The sequence below is a fragment of the Didymosphaeria variabile genome (assembly GCF_027946475.1).
Source record: "Didymosphaeria variabile strain IMI 356815 chromosome Unknown scaffold_8, whole genome shotgun sequence".
Classification (NCBI taxonomy): domain Eukaryota; kingdom Fungi; phylum Ascomycota; class Dothideomycetes; order Pleosporales; family Didymosphaeriaceae; genus Didymosphaeria; species Didymosphaeria variabile.
Genome location: NW_026611627.1, coordinates 2,806,616 through 2,828,328, shown reverse-complemented (window position 1 = coordinate 2,828,328; position 21,713 = coordinate 2,806,616). Strand labels below are relative to the sequence as shown.

Below are 21,713 nucleotides of genomic sequence, written 5' to 3'. Positions count from 1 at the left end.
CATCTAGTCCGAATCCGACCCGCTTGAAGATTGTCTCTCCACCTTAGCCGCTCCCAATAAGGAAGCTATATATTGAGTGACATGTATGGAAACGTAAAACTACCACAATTAAAGAGGGTTCGGGGTTCAGCTTCAGCTCCCTTGTAGTGGGGTCACCTGCAGTGGGGGTCACCTGCAGCGGGGTCCCCTGCAGTGGAACGTAGCTGCCTTGTCATTCAACTGTTGTGGCGTCATCCCGGATAAACATCCTGGGCTAACTTCACAAGGAGGTGGGGGGGGCGTCGGCCCATTTCAAGCCTCGCCATCAACATGACCAGAGCTCAATTCTTTCTTTGAGAACACCCATTGAACCTCCTTTACACGTACAAGCTCGAATGACATCATGACCACACCCAAAACTATTCTCATCACCGGCGCCAACAAGGGACTTGGGCTTGGCATTGCTCAAGTTGCGGCGACCAGAGACCCTTCCGCTCATTACATCTTAACCAGTCGTAATGTGGAGGCTGGCGAAAAGGCAATCCAGGATATGAAGAATAGTGGCATAGAAGCTTCTTTCGAGCTGCTGCAGCTGGACATCACCAATGATGCCGAAATCCTCAAGGCGGCTGAATATGTTACCACTAAGCATGGAAAGCTTGACGGCAAGTCTATTTATCGGAGAGATAAGAACTCGTCACTGACGCTCGTGGGAAGTCTTGATCAACAATGCTGGGATCGCCAAATTCCCTGAGAATATGTCATCCCCTTCTACCATTCGAACAGACTTAGCCGAGTTGCTATCGGTCAATGTCACTTCAGTCTACTGCATGTGCGAAGCGTTTCGACCTCTTCTCGATCGATCATCTCAACCCAAGGTGATCAACATCACATCCGGGCTTGGTAGTATCGCCAACACCTTGAACACCAAGATGGCTTCTCTCCCACTATACGGCGTATCCAAGGTCGCATTGAACGGATTGACGGCTCATCTTCAAGCGGGAGAGAATACGAACAAGGACAAAGCTGAAGGATCCAAGATTCGATTCTATACAGTTGCCCCAGGTGTACTCAATACCACGCTAGTTTTCCTCCATAACAAAGGCAAAGATCCAGCTGTGGGGGCCGAAGTTGTGGTCCAATTGTTGATGAGTGACGAGTATCCTGGTGGCACCCAGTGGGAATTCAAAGATGACAAGATGCAGGAGATTCCCTGGTAGGCAAATGCATGATGGACGAATAGGTGGATGGATGGGACGAAGGAGGGATGGACGTCGATGTAATTGGTCCAGGACGATTCCCTGTTATCAAGGTATACGTCGTCAATGGAAATGATTGACCCGCGGTTATGATATAGAGGTAGTAGCGTTATTCCGTAGATACTTAGCCAGTGAATTAAACCTCTACTAGAAAAAACCGTTGCGCGGTCCTGAAGGCTGCGGCGCGGCCCGTAGTACAAGACTAAATTAATTAACTGCAAGAGAGCCAGGGTACATCTCGGGACAAGTACGATCCGTACCTGAACCCTAGCAGCCCCGTAGAATAAGCCCCGAAGATTAATTGACATACTCTAGGGAAGTGAGCTGGATCAGGCTGGAGCCTGAGAGTGGGGGCTGGATCTGGCTGGGAGTGGGAACCAATAGTCGCTATGCCGATATCAGTGGACCAGCACAGTCTTATACCCTTGGCGATTCCCCGCTCGAGCTGACTGCAGGGTTACTTCAAGTCACCGGCATATTAGAAGTCACTGGCTTACGCGAAGTTCCTGCCTTACGTGAGGTCACTGGCTTACCCGAAGTCAACGGCTTACTCGAAGTCAACGGCTTACTTGCAGTTGCTGCAAGGGGTCCAAATTATATGAATACCGGTATATTGAAATCGGACCCGAACGTGTAATTTTGGTACAAATCTAGCGCTACCCCTCTTCTTCGGTGCGTAGATAAACTATGCTATCAACGGATGGGTAAATCGGTAGGCATTCTCCGGGTCCCATTTGGCCTTCAACGTCCTCAGACGTGGCAAGTTCTCGGCTGAGTACAAGGTTGCTCGATCTTCGTCACCATGACCATATGAAACACAGATCTGGGATTGGACAAATCCGCTGGCAGCAGTAAAATTGCGGCGAGCAGACCGTGCGAACGCGTTGATTTGCCGATCCAGATTGCCGGTGCTATTCGCGTAGGAAAAAACGAGTAGTCTAAGCATGTGAAGGTGTGGTCAGCTTTGAAGCGAGGCGAAGTCGTCTCTCGCGTCATGCAACTTACAGATGCGCCGTAATATCTCGCCATGGGTACGCCGTACTCTTGATCGGGATGGCTTGGACCGCTTGCTTTGAAAAGAATTCGATGGAGTAGGAAGTCCCGCTCAGTTCCTCGGGCTTAGAAGACAGAAGTTGATCAAGGTTCTCATAGAATGTTTGAAAGGTGGAGATATCAAACTGTTTGACTGCACCACCGTAAACGTTGTGAATAGAGTTGGTTGGGCATGGAGCGTCAGGGGTTTCCAGCCCGAAAAAGGAGGCCGAATTGACGTTGGACCAAGGGACCATGGTCAGATTTGAACGAATCGGTGTAGAGTCGAGAAGTGGACGGATATACTCCTTGCCCTCTTCTTGGGGTCCGGCATAGACTGCGTTGACGATAATGCACGACTGTTCGACATGCGGGTCATCAGCTCGCCGACGTCCAAGAGGGGAAAATAGGTCTGAATAGCGAAAACTCACCCCACCGAGATCCGAAGAGTAGGTTGCATAGAAGATGAACGATAGTTTCGCCGGCAAATCATTTCCAAAAGACTGGAAGTATTGCAGAATGCTTTGACTCGCATTGGGGGCGAAGAGAAAGTCAGCAACCAGCGTCAAAGGCGCGGTTTCGTCGTAAATCCGATACGTAGCCTCAAGGATGGTCCCAAAATTGGAACCAGCTCCCCGGAGTGCCCAGAAGAGATCGGGATTCTCCACATTGGAAGCTCGGGTTACCTTACCATCGGCGGTTACTAGTTTGACTCTCAAGAGTGAGTCGACAAGCATTCCATGTAATCCGTTGAGTCGACTGACGCCACCACCAATCGTAGCTCCGACCATCCCGACACAAGATGAAGAACCGATGGCTTTCTTGGCATCAATAACTTGTCGAGGTCATGGTCGGATGTTAGAGAACTTACGGAGTTCTTTCTGAGCCCGACCCAACGGTTCGAGGATATCTTTGAATCGAACAGCGCCGCCAATCGTGAGGGTGTTGGCTTCGACATCTACTCTCACTCGGTCAAATTTAGATAGATCAAGATCGATACCATGGTGTAGTCGACCGAGAGTAATCGGAAACCCATGACCGCCTCCAGTTGACAGGAATGGTGTCTGGGATGTAGTGGCGTAAGTGATCTAGACAGCATTTCTCAATTAGCGTATATTGATCACTGTTTCAATAGACTCGAGACTCATGTACAATCTTGGCAACATCATCATCAGTTATCGGCTGAACTGATACGGTGTAGCGAGGTGCATGATACGTAGACCATCGTTGGGTGAAATTCGATGGGGGACCGATCAACGTGCCTGAGGATAGGTTCAAGGCCTGAAGGTCCGAGGTTAAGGATCCATAGGCATACTGGCTGCATACCACTGCCACTATGAACCCAACGACAGGCATGAACGGATAACCCATCACGAATGATGGTGAAATAAATATCCCAAAAGAAAGGCTTCGATCAACCGTAGAAACCGGAACAGATCAACAATGGTACATCAACATCATGTTCATTCGGATGGTGTTCAATGGGCTATTAAGAAGGGAAAGATCGTGGCCGCCCCCACTTACTCTCCCCCGAAGCAATGTATATCATGGTAGCATGGTAGATGGTACGACCAAATGGCGCAATCAATGGTGCTTGTCCATGCCGCTTCTTGAAAGCATCAACCAGTCGGGAAGATCCACGTTATCGCGGGTGACGATTAATAACCTAAACAGGCGATAATCCGGGTCCGGCCTTGTCGAGGCATTGGGGATGTATGAATGCATGTCAAGGGTATCTCGGCGCAAATTCGCCACTTCGCAACAACATACTTGAAAGCTCTAGTGTTGTGTTACAGTAGGGGTCTTGTAAGTAGCAGTAGAAGTAGTAGATTGGAAAAGACCGACCCTCGCCCTTCTACTAGCATTGGCTGAATCCGTGCATTGGGTGCACGGACACGGTAGGCCTATTAGTCGCCTTCCTGGTTCCGTGGCACTGGCTCCTTGGACTGCGCACACCTACCTGCTGACTGCGGACAATATGCGAGACTGTATGTAGGTGCAGCTACTGCGAGCTGTTAATTAATATCCTTGCTGTGTAGATCAAACTAATGTAAAGCCTGATGCAGTGGTGCGAAGCTTTATGTACGTGTTGCGCAGCAGCGCAGCAGCGCAGGTGGGGCCGAATTTTAAACCCCATGCTCAGGGGTTGCTCAGCCACTACAGACGGGGTGCCTGATTCCGGTTACATGAGTATGGAAATATTATTAACTAATACATTTGTATTGAAAAGCTATATACATTCTGCCGCTGTGTTCGGCGGCATATGCCACCATTTTCGTAGGGCATTGTCGTCGGTGGTGAGTCTGTATAGTGCAGCAGGTATCCACCCAAAAGAAGCCCAGGTTATCGTTGGCGGCTTGCTTTCCGCAAAAGCGAAGCTTCTGAGAACCTACTTTGTCGTGACCCGTACCGTGTATCAAGTCCTTGAAGGTAACTTCATCGCAGTCGTTCCCCCAAGTGTGTGATAGTATCGCATATGGTGGAATATCGCGCACAAATTCAACCAGGCTGAGGCCGCCATCTTGTAGCCGCAAGAGACGCATGGCCAGAGGACTGGGAGCTGGAGAAGCAACAAAAACGCCACGATCATAAAGATGTTTGGCGAGAAAGAGAACAATTCGCCAGCACTCGGTTTAGTGAATGTGCGCAACAGGCGTGAGAGACGTTGGCACAGAAGGCAGCAGGGCTGTTCAATAATTCTTGGCGTACCGGTCAGTCATTATCGCATTACTGGACGCCACCACCAGCAGGCCGGATTGGGTGGGTTGGACCAGCCTGTGCTTCGCCACCACTTGTACGCGCACGTTACGGTCGAACATCGAGCAGGCTGACGCTTTGGTTAGCTTTGCCTTGTTTCTCATTATAGAGATGCGAGAATGTTGGCGGAGCCCAGACAGTGGTCCAACACGACTTGTCCTGCCTGTAGCCGCTGAGCGTACGGCTAAAGGCAATGTCGCTTTGCCCCCGCACCCGCCACAGCCTTAAGATGAAGGCTTTCACACCTCTCTCCTAAACACGCTAAACATGATGTTAACGTTACCTACTTTTGGGACCTGCTTGCCTGTGTGCAGAACCTACAATCAGCTTCACCCTTGCGTAGCTACTACATACGTGCATGAAAATCTCCAACTGAGAGAGACATTTCTGACGAATCACCATTTGAGACCTCTGCAATAGCAAGAAGACGAAGACCTAATTACGATTCCTCTCCATCTTCCCATTTACGTCTGGTGCCACTAGCACTAGCACTCATGCTTCGGTGTAACAATCACCCACCCATCTCCCTCCCCATCCCCATCTTTCCTTCCTTCTTCGCTCTGAACCTCCTCCTCTTTAACAACCTGATGATCCTCACCCTCATCACAACCCTCATACCCTTCATGCCCCTCCCACCCTCATAAACCTCATCCAGCCCCTAACTTCCTCCTCCAAGCTCCTCCCTCCTCCCTATCAACACCAACATCAACCCCCACAATACCACCTCAAACATCCCCAAATACCCACTCCTCATCCCCTCTCTCCTCTTCATCTCCGTCTTCTTTTCAACCACCACCAGCGCCACCATCTTCCTATACCCATAATGCCTCACCATCTTCTGCTCTCGAAACCTTCCTTCCAACTCCCCACCAACTTCTTCCTCAGCCTAATCTCTGCACTGCTGACATCAAGCTCAACCCAATTAACCGGCGTACCCCCTCAGCACAGCATCGAGTAAGATCCGCACCCCTAGACCTTCGTACAGTGTGCCGGTGAGAAGGGCTTCCACCTCATCCGTATACGCGCGCATCGCATCGGAGAAGAAATGCCTCAGCTGCGCGATTTCGCTTGCCTGCGTGGCGCTGGCGATTTCAGAAACGTGAGCAGCGCCGAGGTACGTGACGCGGAGGTAGAAAGGTGGACTGCGTCGGAGGGGAGGGTGTGGATGAGGGCGGGGCCGGCTGGGGGAGCATACCATTGAGGCGGTTATGGTGGTGTGGGTTATCATTGCGGTGGTGTGGCGTGGGTGGACTTGGTGAGTTTTGCGGGGGTGGGTGGTGTGCGTTTGTAGCTTTTACTTTGAACTGTGAGGAAGGGTCCTGACTGGACTTGATGGACTTAACAGGAGTGGGTGGTGCGCGGTTGTGATGTTTGTGCTGGGATGTGGTGATGGGTCTGGGGTGGACTCAAGGGGTGTTGCAGTAGTGGATAGAGGTGCTATCTGGAAAAATCGAGAGCCATCGACTTTTAAGGAACAAGAAGAAAAATCCATTTTAGAGCCGCAAACGTTGTCAAGTCAAACCAGGTCACACTGAGTGCTCAAGTATGGTATACCCCATTCAACCCTAGGGAGACCCAAGATGTGCGAACCTGGTTCAAGGTCCAAACAAATCAGAGCGATAAGATGCTATACAGATATAAGGAAGAGCTAGCTATGAAATGGTATCTCATGCAATACAGTTGTGCTATGCGTAACTGAAAATAATAATGTAAAAAATCCAAACGCCACAATAGATGAAGTAGTACGTCGACGCCACAGATGCTATGCCAGATCGCTATGCAAAAAAGAAGTGGGCAAGAGCTGAGCCGAAACCATGGGTGTGCGGTGTGGGTCTGCGCCGTTGAGGGAACGCAGCATCGTGTGCGCATAACATGCGAGTATGGACACGACGGCACTCGTCGAACCGCGCCGAGACAGTGTTTCGCACTTGGTGAAGCAGGCTCTCGAGGGTTGCGCTTTCGTCCCACGCATTCTGGATGGACCTGGGATGGACCTGACCACAATACATCCCAAGACTTCGGCTCGACGTTTGCGGTAGCGGTGGTGGTGCCTGCGTGGAGTTCCGACGTGTATGGCACAGCAAAGTGGCGCAAGCCATCAGAGCTATGTGAGCAACAGGGAAGTGGGTGACATGCTATGCCTCACTGCTTGCTGGCATTAGAGGGCTCAGTAGGCTCAGAGGTAACAATCGCTGGTATGTTTGCACGTGCTTCCTGGTGCACAACCACACGGCTATCGGCACGTCGTGACTCGGATGGAACTACAGGAGTCGTGCCCCCAGTCGACGCGGGATTTGCTTGTGCATCCTGGCTCGGCCCCTTCGCGCGGCTGTCCATCTCCTGTGATTCAGATAAAGCTAATGGACTCTTCCCAACAGGCGCGGGCTTTTTGAGATTCGTCGAATCAGATAAAGCTACTGGAGTCGAGCCCTCTGTGGGCGCGGGCTTCGGTGGGGTTGACGACGACGATTGTGCGCTTGACCTGCGTGAGTCTGGCTTGATGCCAGTTTTGGGGGTTGCCACGCCATCCTCCTCTTTCAAAGTGCCTGTCAACCACTGACCCATGTGCGTCTGCCAACGGCGGAGGTCATCTTGCTTCGTGGCTTCCCTCAAACGCCGATGCCGGACCAGTCTTTCTGCGACTTGCTGGAGCATGACTTTCGGTGGCGCGTATTCCAGCAGCGGAGCCTCTTTGTGAGCCACCTTCCTGTCCAGGTAGGCTTTTGTGACTTCCTCCATCTTGGAGAGAGACTTTCCTCCAGGCACTCTCTTAGTGATACCGGTAGCAGAGTTAGTCCAAACACCTTCTTCCCATTCGTCGAGCGGCATGTCTTGAAGTCCTTCGTCAACGTTCAGGCGCTTGTACCAGCGGTGTTCGCCACGAGCGATCGTACGCATCATCTTATGACGGTCCTCACCCTCAGTGTACTTGATCAAGACATTTTTAAAGACTGCGAACTTCTCGGACCACTTCTGCAACAACGGAACTTTTCCAAAAGGGCCTGGCCAAACGGAAGCAAAACCGTCATTCTTGGTATTTGGTCTTCCCGTACCGATCGATAGCAGCAATGCTGGTTCACGCTCATCGCCCTTTAATGAGGCGTGCTCGCTGTAGGCAGCATAGGAAGGGTTGTTTTCGCGAATTCCTCCATCTTTGAACCCAGTCTTGTTCTTATCACCAAAATCTGCTTCCAGCATCTTGAAGAAGAATGGCGCTGCTGAGGTAGCACGCGTGACTTGCCATATCTTAAGCTTATCGGCGCCCTCATTGTAAGGCGTTACCCAGACAGGAGCAACATCAGGATCATAGCGATGATCATATGTTCGCAGCAAGTAAGCCTCGTCAATCATACCAGAGTGAGTGGCAGTAAGGCAGATTCTGGTAAAGTCAGCACGTGCTTTATATAGGATTAAAAAGCGAAGTCCAGGAACAGGGGACTTTCGTATTACCCCGCCTGGGGGTAACACAGGGTATCTCAATTTGTACCACACAGCATGTGCTTTCAAGGGGCAATACGTACGATTGACAAATCCGGTCGTTGTGACCAGATATACTAGAAGCCGATGAGCTACTCTCTGACTTGGCCTCGTCGATGTTCCATGGGTGCCAGTCATCCCCTTTGCAGGTGTCGTGGTGCTTGCAATACTGGCTGACTATCGTCTGTACAGCTTTCTCCAGGGGCTTATGATGATACTTGGTGGCCAAGGGTAGCGTACTCCTGCGGTGTCCGAATAGATCGTCTCCAACTTGACGATAAATCTCTAGACATTGGGGGACTGTCATGCGTAGCCGGGCCAGCATTACCGATATGAGGCCACCTGTGCTCGTTCCGTACATGTAATCGAAGTAGTGACATGGTAAAAGCTCATCTTCGTTGAACGTCTTCCTTTCCGAACCCGGTACCGGGCCCTCTTCTTCTATCAAACGTTTTTCGCATTCGGCGATCTCGTGCATGAGACGTTGGAGGATAATCAGGCTAGCGTAGCCTCGTATACCGCCGCCATCTGTCTGTATGTTAGCAATCATTCAGATCAGGATCTAATATCGGGACTCCTTTCACACCCGCAGCTCCATTCCATGGCAGAAGATCGGTTCGCTAGACGCCGCAAGAGTTTATCCACTATAGTCATCCTAAATATTGCTTCATCGGCGTCGCCTAAAGGTCACGAGCTCGGTAGGGTAAACGGAGACGGCTGCGATATGGGCCTGGGAGACGCAGGTGGCCAGCCAGTCGACAAATGTTTGAGCGCCGCCGGCCTTTGTATTGCCTGTCCTGGGGTAGCACAGCGTACTGTGACGTTGCGCGTCGCTCATGTGGGTGTAGCATGCCCCAGCCTTCTTTGCGTACCATGGGTTTCGTGCAGTGTACGCCCATCATAAGTCGAATCGCGCCAGGCAGCAACAGCCTCCGTACTCCATGTTCTCTGGTTGTTTTCCACGCGCCGACTGGTATTCCGTTTGTGCATGTATGCGTCCGGTCGAGGTAGGTACGATCGAGGAAGTAACGCGGAAGGAGCAACGGGTCGCAAACAGAAGCGTCTCTTATACATACCTAATGTCAATATGAGATCGTACCAGCAATTCTCCTCCGTCACCGACACGCTCCACGTATGCCCTGTCTTGTCCGCTGCTGATGCCGACGTGCCCGTTGTCATAATCGAGGGGGGCCGCGGCGAGTCGACTGGGGGAGCGAGCGTCGCCTGCATCGCGGTGGTGGATTAGCGCCAGATTTAAGGTAGAAGTGGACCTTGTTCGAAGGAATGGATCGACAGGCGACGCGATGCGATGTGTGTGATACGGCACTTCTGCGGTGTGAAAGTGCAAGGCTAGGGGACAGCCTGCCAACTTTAAGGCCTCGCAGTCATGAGGCTCCCAGGTCGGCTGTCGCCGCGCGGTGAGGTGTGGTAGCTAGTGATGCGCGGGTGTGGCTGATGGATCGTCCAAAAGAGGCCGGCCCCCCGGGAACATGCGCCTGATTCGTCAAGCCGAATGAGTCGGCACGTCGGCAAGCGTGCCACAGCTCCGCCTCACGCCTCGTTTCCTGCCATTGTTGCAGCCTTTGTTGGATTTTTCAACGCCTATTCATTCTTACGGACAATTCGGAGCTCCAGGGGCAACCAGGGGCGCATGGTGTATGTGTCACGCAGGCCAAGGTGGTGAGATCAGCCCGCTCCCGCAGCGATCCTTGGATCCTTTGACCGATCCTGGGGTAAACACACCACGCAGGACACTTGCGGGCGCGAACCACGGCTACACAAACCATCGTTCAGAGTCTGCTCCAAACATCCGCGGAGGGCACCATCAAACGGCGCGAATAGCGGCTGCCCGTATTCAACGGCTGCAACCGCAGCTAATGCACACAGCAAACCCTCGCAGTCCAGATGACCTTTACGCCGTCCATGTGATCCGTTCACTGAGCAGCAAACACACTAGGTTTGCGCGAGACTCAAGGGCGACCTCGTCCTCGGATCACCTGTATCGTCCGTACGGACACGAGAATCATCCTTTCCCCTGCAGATTTGTCCAATGGTAGTTGAGCCGGGCAATGGTATATGTTCTCCACTATGCTTCAATTTCGTAGATCTTGTATCACAAATGACGCATTATCTATCACCTTGCGCGCGCCTACCGTCGGCAAACGCTGCGGAGTGCACAAGATCTTGTCTTGTGCAATGCAAACTGGCACAGTAACATCAGATCAAACCTCCCTGAGTGAAAGCTTGCGACCAATCGCAACACCCGAACCCTGACCAATCAGCTTGTCTCGGCCGAGGCGCCACGATGCCTGCGGCGCAGCAAGGTGACGTTGAGCTCAACGTTCTTTGATGACCCAGGCTCTCACTCCACCTCTGCGCCTTCACATCAGCAGACGTGCGCTGGCCCTACCGCCCTTCGCTATACAAAGTACCGTCCACCAAAGCTCGTGGCTCGCAAACACTACACATTCTCGACCGTACATCGACAGCCCTACGTAACCACCGTCTCAGCCTCATCGCCGGTCTGCCACACCCAATGTCCGACATGGCTACCTGGAAGTCAAACTCGACGGGAGGAACGTCCTCGAGTCAGCACAGCAAGGCTAGCACTCTCTTTGGGCTCGATGAGGAGGACAAAACCAATATCCTCGTCTATAGATATCGCTCGGGCTGCAAAGCGCTCGAGGTTTCCACGCAGCGCGATCTGTGTCGCGAGCTGGATGCCGGTAAGTTACAAATGCTACCGCTACGTGGGGTTTCGCTAACAGAGGGCGGCCTCTACAGACCCACAACTGCCTTTCATGCGCGTCACCAAGAAGGAGATTCCTCGAGGCAACAGCCGGTTAGAAATTCGCACAGAGGACCTACTTTTGCCTGAGGACCTCGAGCGAAATCGCGACAAGCCTACACTCAAGTCATCACTCGCGAACGTGGGCCTGCCATCGACCGCATATTGGAAACGCTTGCTCTTCAACTCGTTTCCCGAACTCTACATCGTCTCCCGCTCCCCAACAACAAGTCCGGCGAGTTCCAAGAACAACTCGCCTGAGAGCTCACAGCACGTGAGCCCCTCCACGACTTTTCCTGTCGATACGCCACATCCCTTGCAGGACCCGACACAGTCGTGATTATTCGCTGTGGTGTGAGCTAGGCCGCGGCTGTCATTAGCATGGCTCCCGGGACTGCCGAACTATTTCTATTCGGACTGTCCTATAGGCCTTGAGTCATCGCACGACCCCCCCGAATAGGGCGGTGCTAGCCGCTGTCATGCGCACCCCATCCATCACTCACAGCAAAGCATTCCTTAACAATACGTCTTTCCTTACGATACCCAGCGCTCACCGATTAGCGAAAGGCGCTGGTCAGGCGTTACTCTTTCCTTTTGGGTGTTATCTTGGTTCAGAAAACATCGTCTCACATCTTGGAGATGGTAATTGGGTCGGCTTTTTGGGGCGATTGAGTTCACTCTCGCTATTATCATTTAAATCAAATAAATACATACAATGTACTAAGACTACAGTGTTGTCGTGACTTCCAATTTCCAAACTTGCAACACCTTACGAACAGGTACGATCTACGTTTGGCTCACCACACATGCGAACCCTTCACTCTCTCTCATACATGAATTGCGGCTCAAACGCCGCCGTCGACGCACGCGAGTGGAGAGCTACTGCACTCCGACGGGAGCTACCCCACATCGCGTCATACCACGCAACGTACTGTCTTACAAATTACAACCGCGGAAGTCCGATCGCTGTTTACTATATCAATAGCTCATTCATACTTGAGTGCATACATCAATACACACAACTCCACACTGCCTCCCTCACACACTCACTCCCCAGCTCATTTCCTCCCAAAATGTCCTCTCCCTTCCCACCCCCCGAGCTCCGCGAAATCACCCAAGAAGTAGCTTCCCTCCTTCAAGAACGCAAGGAAACGATCTCGGTGGCTGAAACTGTATGCTTTACCCTTATCCATCTTTCCAGTCTTGCCCAATCCAACTCCTATTCCCCCACTGTTCTCTTCAAGATACTTGTCAATTGATGCTTTGTCACAGGCAGCAGGCGGCCTCATCTCCGCCGCCCTGCTCTCCTTCCCCGGCGCATCAGCCTTCTACCGCGGCGGCGGCCTCACGCTGTACACGCTAGAATCGCGCGTTGCGTTCGCGGGGTGGAAGAAGGAGGATATCGAAGGCTATGCTGGGCCGACGACGGACATCGTGAAGGGGCAAGTATACCCATAACCATTACCGATTATATAAGCATTGCACTAACATGAGTGGTATTGTAGGATGGCAGAGCACACGAAGAACACCCTAGGCAGTACATGGAGCGTAAGCGAAAGTGGGACTGCGGGACCCGGCGGGGGCGTGAAGGGGACGGCGAGGTATAGGGAGCCGGGGTTTGTGGCGCTTGCGGTGGCGGGGAGAAGGGGAGCGAGGTTAGGGAGGTGGTTACGGGGTTGGGGGTGATAGGGAGGGTAATATGGTAAGTGAAGATCGTCGACGAGAAAGAACCGGTAATGGCTGACTTGGGGCAGGTACGGTTTGCGGTCGAGGCGTTGGAGTTGGTTAGGGATGTTATTAAGGGGAAGGGGAAGCTATAGGGACGAGGTAGAGATGTGGTACCTGTTGTGTTGTAATGCAAGAGAGTAACGTGTAATTGTAGGTGAGAGATTGAAGGCGATGGAAGGTACAATCTGCAGCCTGTGAACTCAGTTCTAAGGACTAAATCTCAAGAGGGAACGCTGTTCAAATCTAGGGGAATATAATACTAACAGAGATATACATGATAACTCAAGCATTCATACAAATGATCTAGATGATTACAACGATCGGGATGAAGATATAGACAGCCTGTAGTCTTGACGATATGCACGCAGCGTCACTTCTGATATTGAACACGCGTAAGCAATCATATGCCTAGAGGAGCTGATATGTTGTCATAGTATCAGGAAGCGAGGGTATCAATTGTTTGTACGACAGCACTGGTATCTAGCTGGCCCGGCCATTGCTTCGCGTAATGCCCAACATCTATCACTGTCACACACCTACAATAAAGCTCACATGCACGGCAGTGAGCCTTAAGTCAATGTATCATACCTTCACTTGCTAATCGAAACAGTAGGAGAAGGCGAGGATATCAGAGCCATTGTACGACAGCACTGTTCTCGAGCCTCTCGATGGCTTTGCGTAATGCTCAACACCATACTGTCACAAAGCTACAACAAAAGCTGAGACGCACGATGTGAGTCTTAAGTTGATGTATCATAACTTTTGTTGACATACCGATAGAGTGAGAGGACGCGCGATTATCACAGTTATCTGTACGACAGCACTGTTGACCAGCTGGCCCGGCCATCGCTGCGGGCAATGCTCATCACCAACCACTATCACAATGCTACTATAAACGCTGACAATCACGACAGTGAGTCTGAAAATGATAGTCTATGCACAAAAAGTACTCATATCATGCCGCGCCAAATAGTCATGGCTTGACTCCATGGACATGGGTAACGTCTCCCTCCAGTCGTCAGGGAGGACTATAAAATGCCGCTTTTAATGGCTTGCTTTGTTCGTTATACAACTCTCCTCAAATTCAAACTACTACAGAATATCATTGTTAGCTAAAGCTCGAACATCAAATCCAAATGTCTGAAGGAACAATGCCCAGCGACCGCTTCAAAGATGTCATGCTCCGCGTGAAAGCTCTTTTTGACGAAGCCTCCAACAACGAAAGCTTCGAGTTCAGCAAGGAACCCGCCCTCGCCGCCGAGCTCAGGACGAACCCCGACGCAAAGAAATTCACATTCTTGAGAGGCCATGCTGCGAAAGGCAAGGACCAAGGCGACAACATCTCAGCTAAGATATGGATGAGACTCAAGAAGCGTGACGATGGGGACGGACCAGGGGCAATCAATCTTAAAGGTGTCCACGCTGAACTTTGGAAGCGTTTGGAAGAGCTAAGGGCTGAAGACTTTGGCTATCAGTCAAAGTTTAGCACATATTCAGCTCACAAGACAATAGAAGGTGCTTCAGTATGGCTTGCTTCACTCGTTATACAACTCTCCTCAAATTCAAACTCCTACAGAATACCTATCATTGTCAGCCAAAATTCGAACATCCCGAACTCAAATCCAAAATGTCTCAACAATCCTCCAGCAACAACCAGCAGGATGTCGTCATGTCCGGCGTGGACCAGACTACACTGCCACAAGGCTTCCCCAGCGACCGCCTGAAGAGCGTTATCCACATAGCGGACGAACTTGTGGAAAAATTCGACCGGCAAATCCGCTTCGACAATAATCCCGCCGATGCCTCAGATGCCGGGAAATGGACAGAGTTCGATAAGTACGTCACCCCTGGCATCTACGCAATCGACTTAGTCTCAGTCTGGATCTTCATGAGGTTTAAGAATCCGGATAAGATGGCTCCAGAAGTCATATTGGACTTCACTGAATCCCGCAAGGCAGCGCGGGAGCAAGTGCAGGATCTACAGGCTGAACAATTTGCATATGATGAGGGAAAATGGAGAGTCATCAAGGATCTGAAGTGCATATTGCCCGGTAGCAATGAGCTTCACGTTCTGCAAGTTAAGATCGAGGTCAAGTTATCGGAGAAGGCTACGAGAGGCCTGAAGAATGTCCAGGGAGGCGACGAGTGGCCCGGCGAAACCTGAGCAACCATGTATACAGTACTGAAGGCCCAGCCTGTTGGAATATATGTCCATTGTTGAACAGATCTGTATGTATTGCTTCAAGCACCACCTCTCATCCTCGATGCAGTACCACCCAAACGCCCTATATGCCACAGGTGCGCCACGCAGCTAGACCTATAATACAAACTCCTCTAACTAGCCGCGTCAAATCATTAACAAAAGAACACTCAAGCACAACCCCTTCATAGATACTTCTTTGGCGCGCTGTTCCTCCTCTTCTTGTACAACTGGTATGCGCCCAGAACCATGACCTGCACCACGATAACAACAAATATGAAGATCATCATGCTAGGTCTTCCCTTGTCGACGACTGCCACGTCGTTAGCGCTGTCAACATTTTCAAACATCGAAATGACTTACTATCTGTGATCGCCGCGGGGAGATTGTTGCTCAACGCGCCGTGTCCTCGCTCAATAGACAGCTGCACACTCCTCAACAGATCCTTGAAATCCTTGCTCTCCAGATCCCTCAGCGTCTCCATCGTCGTGCGCTCCACCTTCTCTACGTTCCGCATTGTCGCGCCTATCTGGTCGTGCATCGGCGTGACCCTGCCCATTAGCTGGTCGAACCGCTGGTCGTTATCCGCAATCACCTTTTCGAGCAGGTCGTACAGCCCGTCGATCTTGTGGTTCATGATTTGCAGCCTGTTGTGCAGATCGGCGAATTGGTCTTGTTGCGATTTTATGTTGGCGGCGAAGACGTCTTCGACTATTTGGGGGATGTTGGGGTCGATGGGCTTGTTCTGCTCGTGCGTGCGCTGGAGCCAGTTGCCGTGAACGCGGGGCGGGGGTTGCACCTTTTGCTGTTGGTTTTGGTCTTGCTGCTGCTGCTGATTGGGGTTCTGAGCGGCTTGGTATTGGTTCTGGGAGCCGGGCTCCTCGCGGGTGTAGGCATTTGTGGTGGAGACGAGGAATTTGGAGACTTCGAAGGAATCAGGGTTTTCGGCTGAAGAGGCGCTGATGCCGAAGTAGTAGCCTGGGGGCAGCCGAACCTGTGCGCTATGTTAGTTTTGTTATATGGACTACGGTGAGGGGAGTCTTGCCTTGTCCGTCGAGAAACACGGGTTACCGTCCACAGTGACTTCAAACTTGCCATTCGCCTGCTGCATCTTCAACACGCTGAAGCGTCCCAGATTCCTATAAGGGTAGTTGCACTGTCCAAAAGCCAGCTGGTCCAGATCATGATGCGCCTTGAAATCGATGTCGCCTGCATTCAAGAACCCACGCACCGATCCGCCCCGTCCTTCGTATTGATCGACGACTAGCACCAACCCATCAAACTTGGGCGCGGTGTACAAGCTCGCCGGGTCTGTGTTCTTCTGCGATTCTTTGGTATACCACAGCTGCAAGTTCCCACCACCCCGCTCCATGCCTGAGGCGCGGAACTGCAGCTCTGCGGACCAGTCTCCACCATGGTGCAATGGGTCCTCGCTCCATAGAGCTCCACGTCTGTTTCCGGGCCACGGCGGTGTGAGAACGGCGCGATCGGATAGTATCTCGATGTCCCAGCCGAGACCTTTGGCGAAATAGTGTGGAATTGCGCGGAGGTTCGGCGATATGGGCTCGCCTTCTTTCTGGCCAAAGCTGAGATTGTCTATTATGTACTGGGCATTGGCGGTGGTGAACGCGAGGGTGGACCAGGCGATGGTCTTCAAGGTCCGCGAGGTGAGATGCATGGTGGCGGGGCGCAATTGCGCTGCGTATGTTGTGATAGGATGTTGGTTGTATGTACGTTGAGCTCGAAGATCTCAAGATGAGATTGGTCCAGAGCTTCTTTTTCGTTGTTAGGGAGAGACTGAGTTCGCGCTGAAGTTGTCCGTACTCTTTCTCAATAAGCTGGATGGAGCTTTGTCGCACAAAGCCACGCGACAATGAATTCCAGCCAGGTCAATGTATCTGAGCGCAAGGTCGAAAAGTAGGAAAGAAGGGGTATCACAACAGAGGAGCAGGCGGAGACGACGTCAAGCCACCTCGCAGAATATAAAATATGACAAGGTTGGAGGAGCTTCTGGACAGCTGTGCTTAAGGAACATGTGCTCTCCGGCGTTGATTGGCCTGATGATCCGTGCGCCGGGCGGATACAGCACCTGTCAACCACTGTTTTGGATCTTCTCCGCCAAGGAGGAATAGAAACATTCACTGTCATATCACAACAAGTTTGCCAGAGTCTCAGACGGTTGATCACGCTCAAGAAGAGAAAGCTATTTCTGAAGTACGCGGCGAGGTGCAAGGAAGCGGCGACCCACATCTGGGGATCGTGCTTGGCAAGAGCATCATCCCTGCAAGCCGGAGCTCTGGTTTCGCCGCGATTTCTTTCGTCGACCTCACCACTACGACGACATCGCCATCGCACATTCTATCCGATCCTCACCGTAATCCACCAATATGTCTGCACCCGATCCCAAGGAAGCCTGGCAGCGCATCCAGACCGAGCTCACGCGACGGACACAGAGATTCGGTGGCGGCGGCGGACCACCCAAGGGCACTTTCGGTGGACTCGGGGCTCTCGTCGTGATCGGTGGTGGTCTATACCTCGCGAACAATGCGCTCTTCAACGGTCCGTCATTTGAAAGGAAGCTCCAAGATCTCATCTGGAGCCGGGTTGTGATGCCACATTGCTGACAGAGCTACAGTGGACGGAGGTCACCGGGCAATTAAGTACACCAGGATAGGTGGCGTGCAGAAGGAGATCTACAGCGAAGGAACCCATTTCCGCCTCCCATGGTTCGAGACGCCCATCACCTACGATGTGCGCGCGAAGCCCCGAAATGTCGCCTCTCTCACCGGCACAAAGGACTTGCAGATGGTCAACATAACCTGCCGTGTGCTCTCGAGACCGCGTGTCGATGCTCTGCCGCAGATCTACCGGACGTTGGGAACGGACTACGATGAGCGAGTGCTGCCCTCGATTGTGAATGAGGTGCTCAAGAGCGTGGTGGCGCAGTTCAATGCGAGTCAGTTGATCACTCAGCGTGAGAATGTCAGTCGGTTGGTGAGGGATAACCTCGTGAGGAGGGCGGCGAGATTCAACATCATGCTCGATGATGTATCTTTGACGGTAAGGAAACTTCGTACCCGTTGGAACTCCTGGCATACTAACATCCTGTAGCACCTTGCCTTCTCGCCTGAGTTCACCGCCGCCGTCGAAGCCAAGCAGGTCGCCCAACAGGAAGCCCAGCGCGCCGCCTTCGTCGTTGACAAAGCCCGCCAGGAGAAGCAAGCCACAGTTGTCCGCGCACAGGGTGAGGCACGATCTGCTGAGCTTATTGGTGACGCTATCAAGAAGTCACGAACATACGTCGATCTGAGGGAGTTCGAGAATGCGAAGAACATTGCACAGATCTTGCAAAACTCGCAGAACAAGGTGTACTTGGACTCCCAGGGCTTGGGTCTGAATGTCAGCCAATCGGCTTCGGACAAGGAGAAGAGGGGTCATTGAGGGTTGAGCGGGAATGGATATAGCATCAAAAGGATCGGTCAGTGATGTACAATGGACAGTGTATAATTAAGAGTAGTTGAACGTAAGCGCTGAGTGAGCTTTGATTGGTGAGCTTTGATTGGTGAGCTTTGATTGGTTAGCTTTCCACTCTTGTCTTAAATACGAGCATATTCTACCATCTCTCTGTCACTTCGCCTTGTACTAATGATGTAGCATTCTCAGGTACTTTTCTGTCTTCTGTCACCTGATGGTCTGTGGTCGCGATTGCATGAGTATATATCAGAAATACAAATGCGAAACGTTGCTTTCCTAAATCAAAGCAATTGAGATCTGCTCATGTCTGCTTTCAGATCCAAGCATAATCCCGACACCATGGTATATACAATGCGGAACTCAAAGGAAGTTTTTACAACATAGGCTTCACGGGGTCGGCAACCTTGAAGTCAGCGCCAGTCTTTGACCGTACTTCATCAACAGTAACGCCGTCCGCTACCTCAATCAGAGTAAGACCCTCTGTGAAGTCGACGTCGAACACACACTACCAAGCGAGTTAGTCAACGTTTGGAATCCAAGAGGAGAAGCACTTACCAGGTCAGTGATGATCCTGCTCACGCACGCCTTCCCGGTTAACGGAAACTCGCACTGCTTCAAGATCTTCGGCCTTCCCTTCTTGTCCGTGTGCTCCATCGTCACCACAACCTTCGTCGCCGACGGGTTGCTGACCAGGTCCATCGCTCCACCGAAGCCCTTCACCTTACCCGGCAACATCCAGTTGGCCAGGTCGCCCCTCGCGCTGACTTGCATAGCACCGAGAATCGTAAGATCAATCTTTCCAGCACGGATCATACCGAATGACTCTTCCGAGCCGAACGTCGACGCACCAGGAAGGAGGGTGACCGTCTCCTTACCCGCGTTGATCAGATCCGGATCCTCGGCGCCCTTCTGCGGATACGGCCCAAGACCAAGGATACCATTCTCAGACTGAAGCTGCAGCTCGATGGAGGGGTCCACGAAGGACGGCGCAAGCATCGGCATGCCGATACCCAGGTTGGCGTACATGCCGTTCTTGAACTCCTTCGCTGCTCGGCGCACGATACGCTCGCGCTTGTTCGCGGCGTCACCTGCACCCAGCGCGCTGACCGCATCCTTGGGGTCTTTCGCATTGACCACCTTCTCGATGTTCTTCTGCGCGGTGGACTGTATCACGCGGTCGACGTAGATGCCCGGGACGTGAACAGCATGCGGCTCGATCTCGCCGCATTCAACAATGTGCTCTGCCTCCACAATCGTAACCTTTGCATTCCGCGCCATCGCGCCGTTGAAGTTCTGCGCTGAGAACCGGAATTGCAGGTTCCCCAGTCGGTCTGCCTTGTATGCCTTTATGAAGGCGTAGTCCCCCTTGATCGCTTCTTCCATGACGTATGACTTCCCGCCGAACACCTTGACGTCGCGCGGCGTGGAGTACTGCGCCACCGAGCCGTCTTGGTTATGCCTCAATGCCAGCTCTCCGGTCTGCACGACGGTCCCGAAGGCCGCGGGCGTGAAGAAAGCGGGGATCCCGGCGCCGCCTGCGCGGCAGCGCTCCGCGAGCGTGCCTTGGGGCGTGAGTTCGAGCTCGAGTTCGCCGTGGAGATACATCTGCTCGAGCACCTTGTTCTCGCCTACGTAGCTTGCAATCATCTTGCTGACCTGCTTGCTCTCGAGGAGCAGACCGAGCCCTGAGCCCACGACACCGGCGTTGTTCGATACGGCGGTTAGTCCGGTGATGGACGGTGTGTCTTTTACTTGATTGATGAGCGTATCCGGGACACCTGAGAGGCCGAAGCCGCCGCAGAGGAGCGTGCTGTTGGACTGCATGCCCTCGATTGCGGCAGCGGGAGAGGAGTATATCTTGTTGATTTCATTGCGGCGGTAGGTCGTTGAGAAGCTGCGGGCGACGTTGAGGTATGTCTGCGAGCTGTTAGATTGCAAGTCAATGGCGGAGAATATGTGAATACCTTTGTCGCACTCCGCGAGAAGAGCGAAGCTGTACGGTAAGTACGGGCTAGCGACGGCATAGTGTCTAGAGCTCGTGCTATTTTCAGTCAATCAATCGTATAATAAGTTCAATCGATCTGCCAAATGTGATTCCGGGAAGAAAACAAGTTGCATAGAGAGCAGCACAGAGCGAAGTCCACTCGGGATGTGGAGGGCGCGGCTACAGCTGGAGCTACCGGCATGGTGTCGCTCGTATTTGTTTTAGGAACCTCTGGTTTCCCTCGGTAACTGACCGCGGCAACGTTCCGTACCCAGCCGCAGTCGTGGGGTAGACGCGGAATTGTCCTCGTCGCTGAAAGTGGTTTAATGCGAGGCGGGAGCAGCCGCTGGCGCTTGCGGCTAGCTGTGCAATCGTCTTTCCATCTTCTCCCGGCACGTCCCCTGAACAACGTGTTGGTGATGTAAGGCAAGAGATTGGATAAGTCACAGAGTACAAGGCCTGTGGAGCACAGATGAATGCGGTGATGACACTGTGTCTACGAAAAGGCGTAGAATCCTCAGTGCAGTTGCACAATGGAAGAGAGTCTGGGCCCCGTCACCACTCCTCCCCAGCCTCAACCTTCCCATCCTCAAGAAGCGAAAAACAGGAACGCCTAGGGACTCGTGTCGGCCTTCTCTGGTGCCAACCACGAAAGGCCACTCGACTCAGGCAATCTTATTGTGGATGTTCGTTGGGGGATCTTCATCGCAGCTACTCTATTAACGTGGATGCGCCACGGCCGAGGACGGACGCAGTGAAACTCCCTTTATAGATGTGCCATTCTCAGATGATACTCACAAGGAATCTCTTCACAAAATCGAGGCTCCTGCATGCACAAAATGCAGCACGCGAACCTATCAAGCAAGAGATCAAGGCCTGCGCGGTCAAAAGAAGCTATGTAATGCCGGATTGTGGAGTCGAAAGAGCGAGGAGAAACAAGGTCCAACGAATAGCATTTCGTATAGGATTAGGGAAGGGGTCGTAGGAGGAGTCTCGGAGAGGCTTGGTCTCGCAGGTTGCTCAAGGGAATAACAT

At 52.3% G+C, this 21,713-nt stretch overlaps 8 protein-coding genes across 8 annotated transcripts; 5 read left to right on the top strand and 3 right to left on the bottom strand.

The window, feature by feature from the left end:
* Nucleotides 1–382: 382 nt before the first annotated feature.
* On the top strand, nt 383–1,875 carry N0V89_011171 (uncharacterized protein; the record flags this gene model as incomplete). Its single annotated transcript, XM_056219905.1, has 3 exons — nt 383–695; nt 766–1,195; nt 1,554–1,875. 3 exons carry the CDS (start codon nt 383–385, stop codon nt 1,873–1,875), a joined length of 1,065 nt encoding a protein of 354 aa, XP_056067032.1.
* Nucleotides 1,876–7,169: 5,294 nt separating this feature from the next.
* N0V89_011170 (uncharacterized protein) lies at nt 7,170–9,054 on the bottom strand (the record flags this gene model as incomplete). The annotated part of the gene is made up of 2 exons (XM_056219904.1): nt 7,170–8,406; nt 8,549–9,054. 2 exons carry the CDS (start codon nt 9,052–9,054, stop codon nt 7,170–7,172), a joined length of 1,743 nt encoding a protein of 580 aa, XP_056067031.1.
* A 1,986-nt stretch (nt 9,055–11,040) lies between these two features.
* Nucleotides 11,041–11,632, top strand: N0V89_011169 (uncharacterized protein; the record flags this gene model as incomplete). The annotated part of the gene is made up of 2 exons (XM_056219903.1): nt 11,041–11,230; nt 11,289–11,632. 2 exons carry the CDS (start codon nt 11,041–11,043, stop codon nt 11,630–11,632), a joined length of 534 nt encoding a protein of 177 aa, XP_056067030.1.
* A 733-nt stretch (nt 11,633–12,365) lies between these two features.
* Nucleotides 12,366–12,750, top strand: N0V89_011168 (uncharacterized protein; the record flags this gene model as incomplete). The annotated part of the gene is made up of 2 exons (XM_056219902.1): nt 12,366–12,464; nt 12,565–12,750. The coding sequence occupies 2 exons, from the start codon at nt 12,366–12,368 to the stop codon at nt 12,748–12,750; spliced, it is 285 nt and encodes a 94-aa protein (XP_056067029.1).
* A 1,406-nt stretch (nt 12,751–14,156) lies between these two features.
* N0V89_011167 (uncharacterized protein) lies at nt 14,157–15,184 on the top strand (the record flags this gene model as incomplete). Its single annotated transcript, XM_056219901.1, has 2 exons — nt 14,157–14,543; nt 14,597–15,184. 2 exons carry the CDS (start codon nt 14,157–14,159, stop codon nt 15,182–15,184), a joined length of 975 nt encoding a protein of 324 aa, XP_056067028.1.
* Nucleotides 15,185–15,405: 221 nt separating this feature from the next.
* N0V89_011166 (uncharacterized protein) lies at nt 15,406–16,898 on the bottom strand (the record flags this gene model as incomplete). The annotated part of the gene is made up of 3 exons (XM_056219900.1): nt 15,406–15,533; nt 15,584–16,198; nt 16,292–16,898. 3 exons carry the CDS (start codon nt 16,896–16,898, stop codon nt 15,406–15,408), a joined length of 1,350 nt encoding a protein of 449 aa, XP_056067027.1.
* Nucleotides 16,899–17,607: 709 nt separating this feature from the next.
* PHB2 (Prohibitin-2, subunit of the prohibitin complex (Phb1p-Phb2p)) lies at nt 17,608–18,661 on the top strand (the record flags this gene model as incomplete). The annotated part of the gene is made up of 3 exons (XM_056219899.1): nt 17,608–17,779; nt 17,856–18,280; nt 18,332–18,661. 3 exons carry the CDS (start codon nt 17,608–17,610, stop codon nt 18,659–18,661), a joined length of 927 nt encoding a protein of 308 aa, XP_056067026.1.
* Nucleotides 18,662–19,067: 406 nt separating this feature from the next.
* N0V89_011164 (uncharacterized protein) lies at nt 19,068–20,718 on the bottom strand (the record flags this gene model as incomplete). Its single annotated transcript, XM_056219898.1, has 3 exons — nt 19,068–19,199; nt 19,250–20,611; nt 20,659–20,718. The coding sequence occupies 3 exons, from the start codon at nt 20,716–20,718 to the stop codon at nt 19,068–19,070; spliced, it is 1,554 nt and encodes a 517-aa protein (XP_056067025.1).
* Between the last annotated feature and the right edge of the window lie 995 nt (nt 20,719–21,713).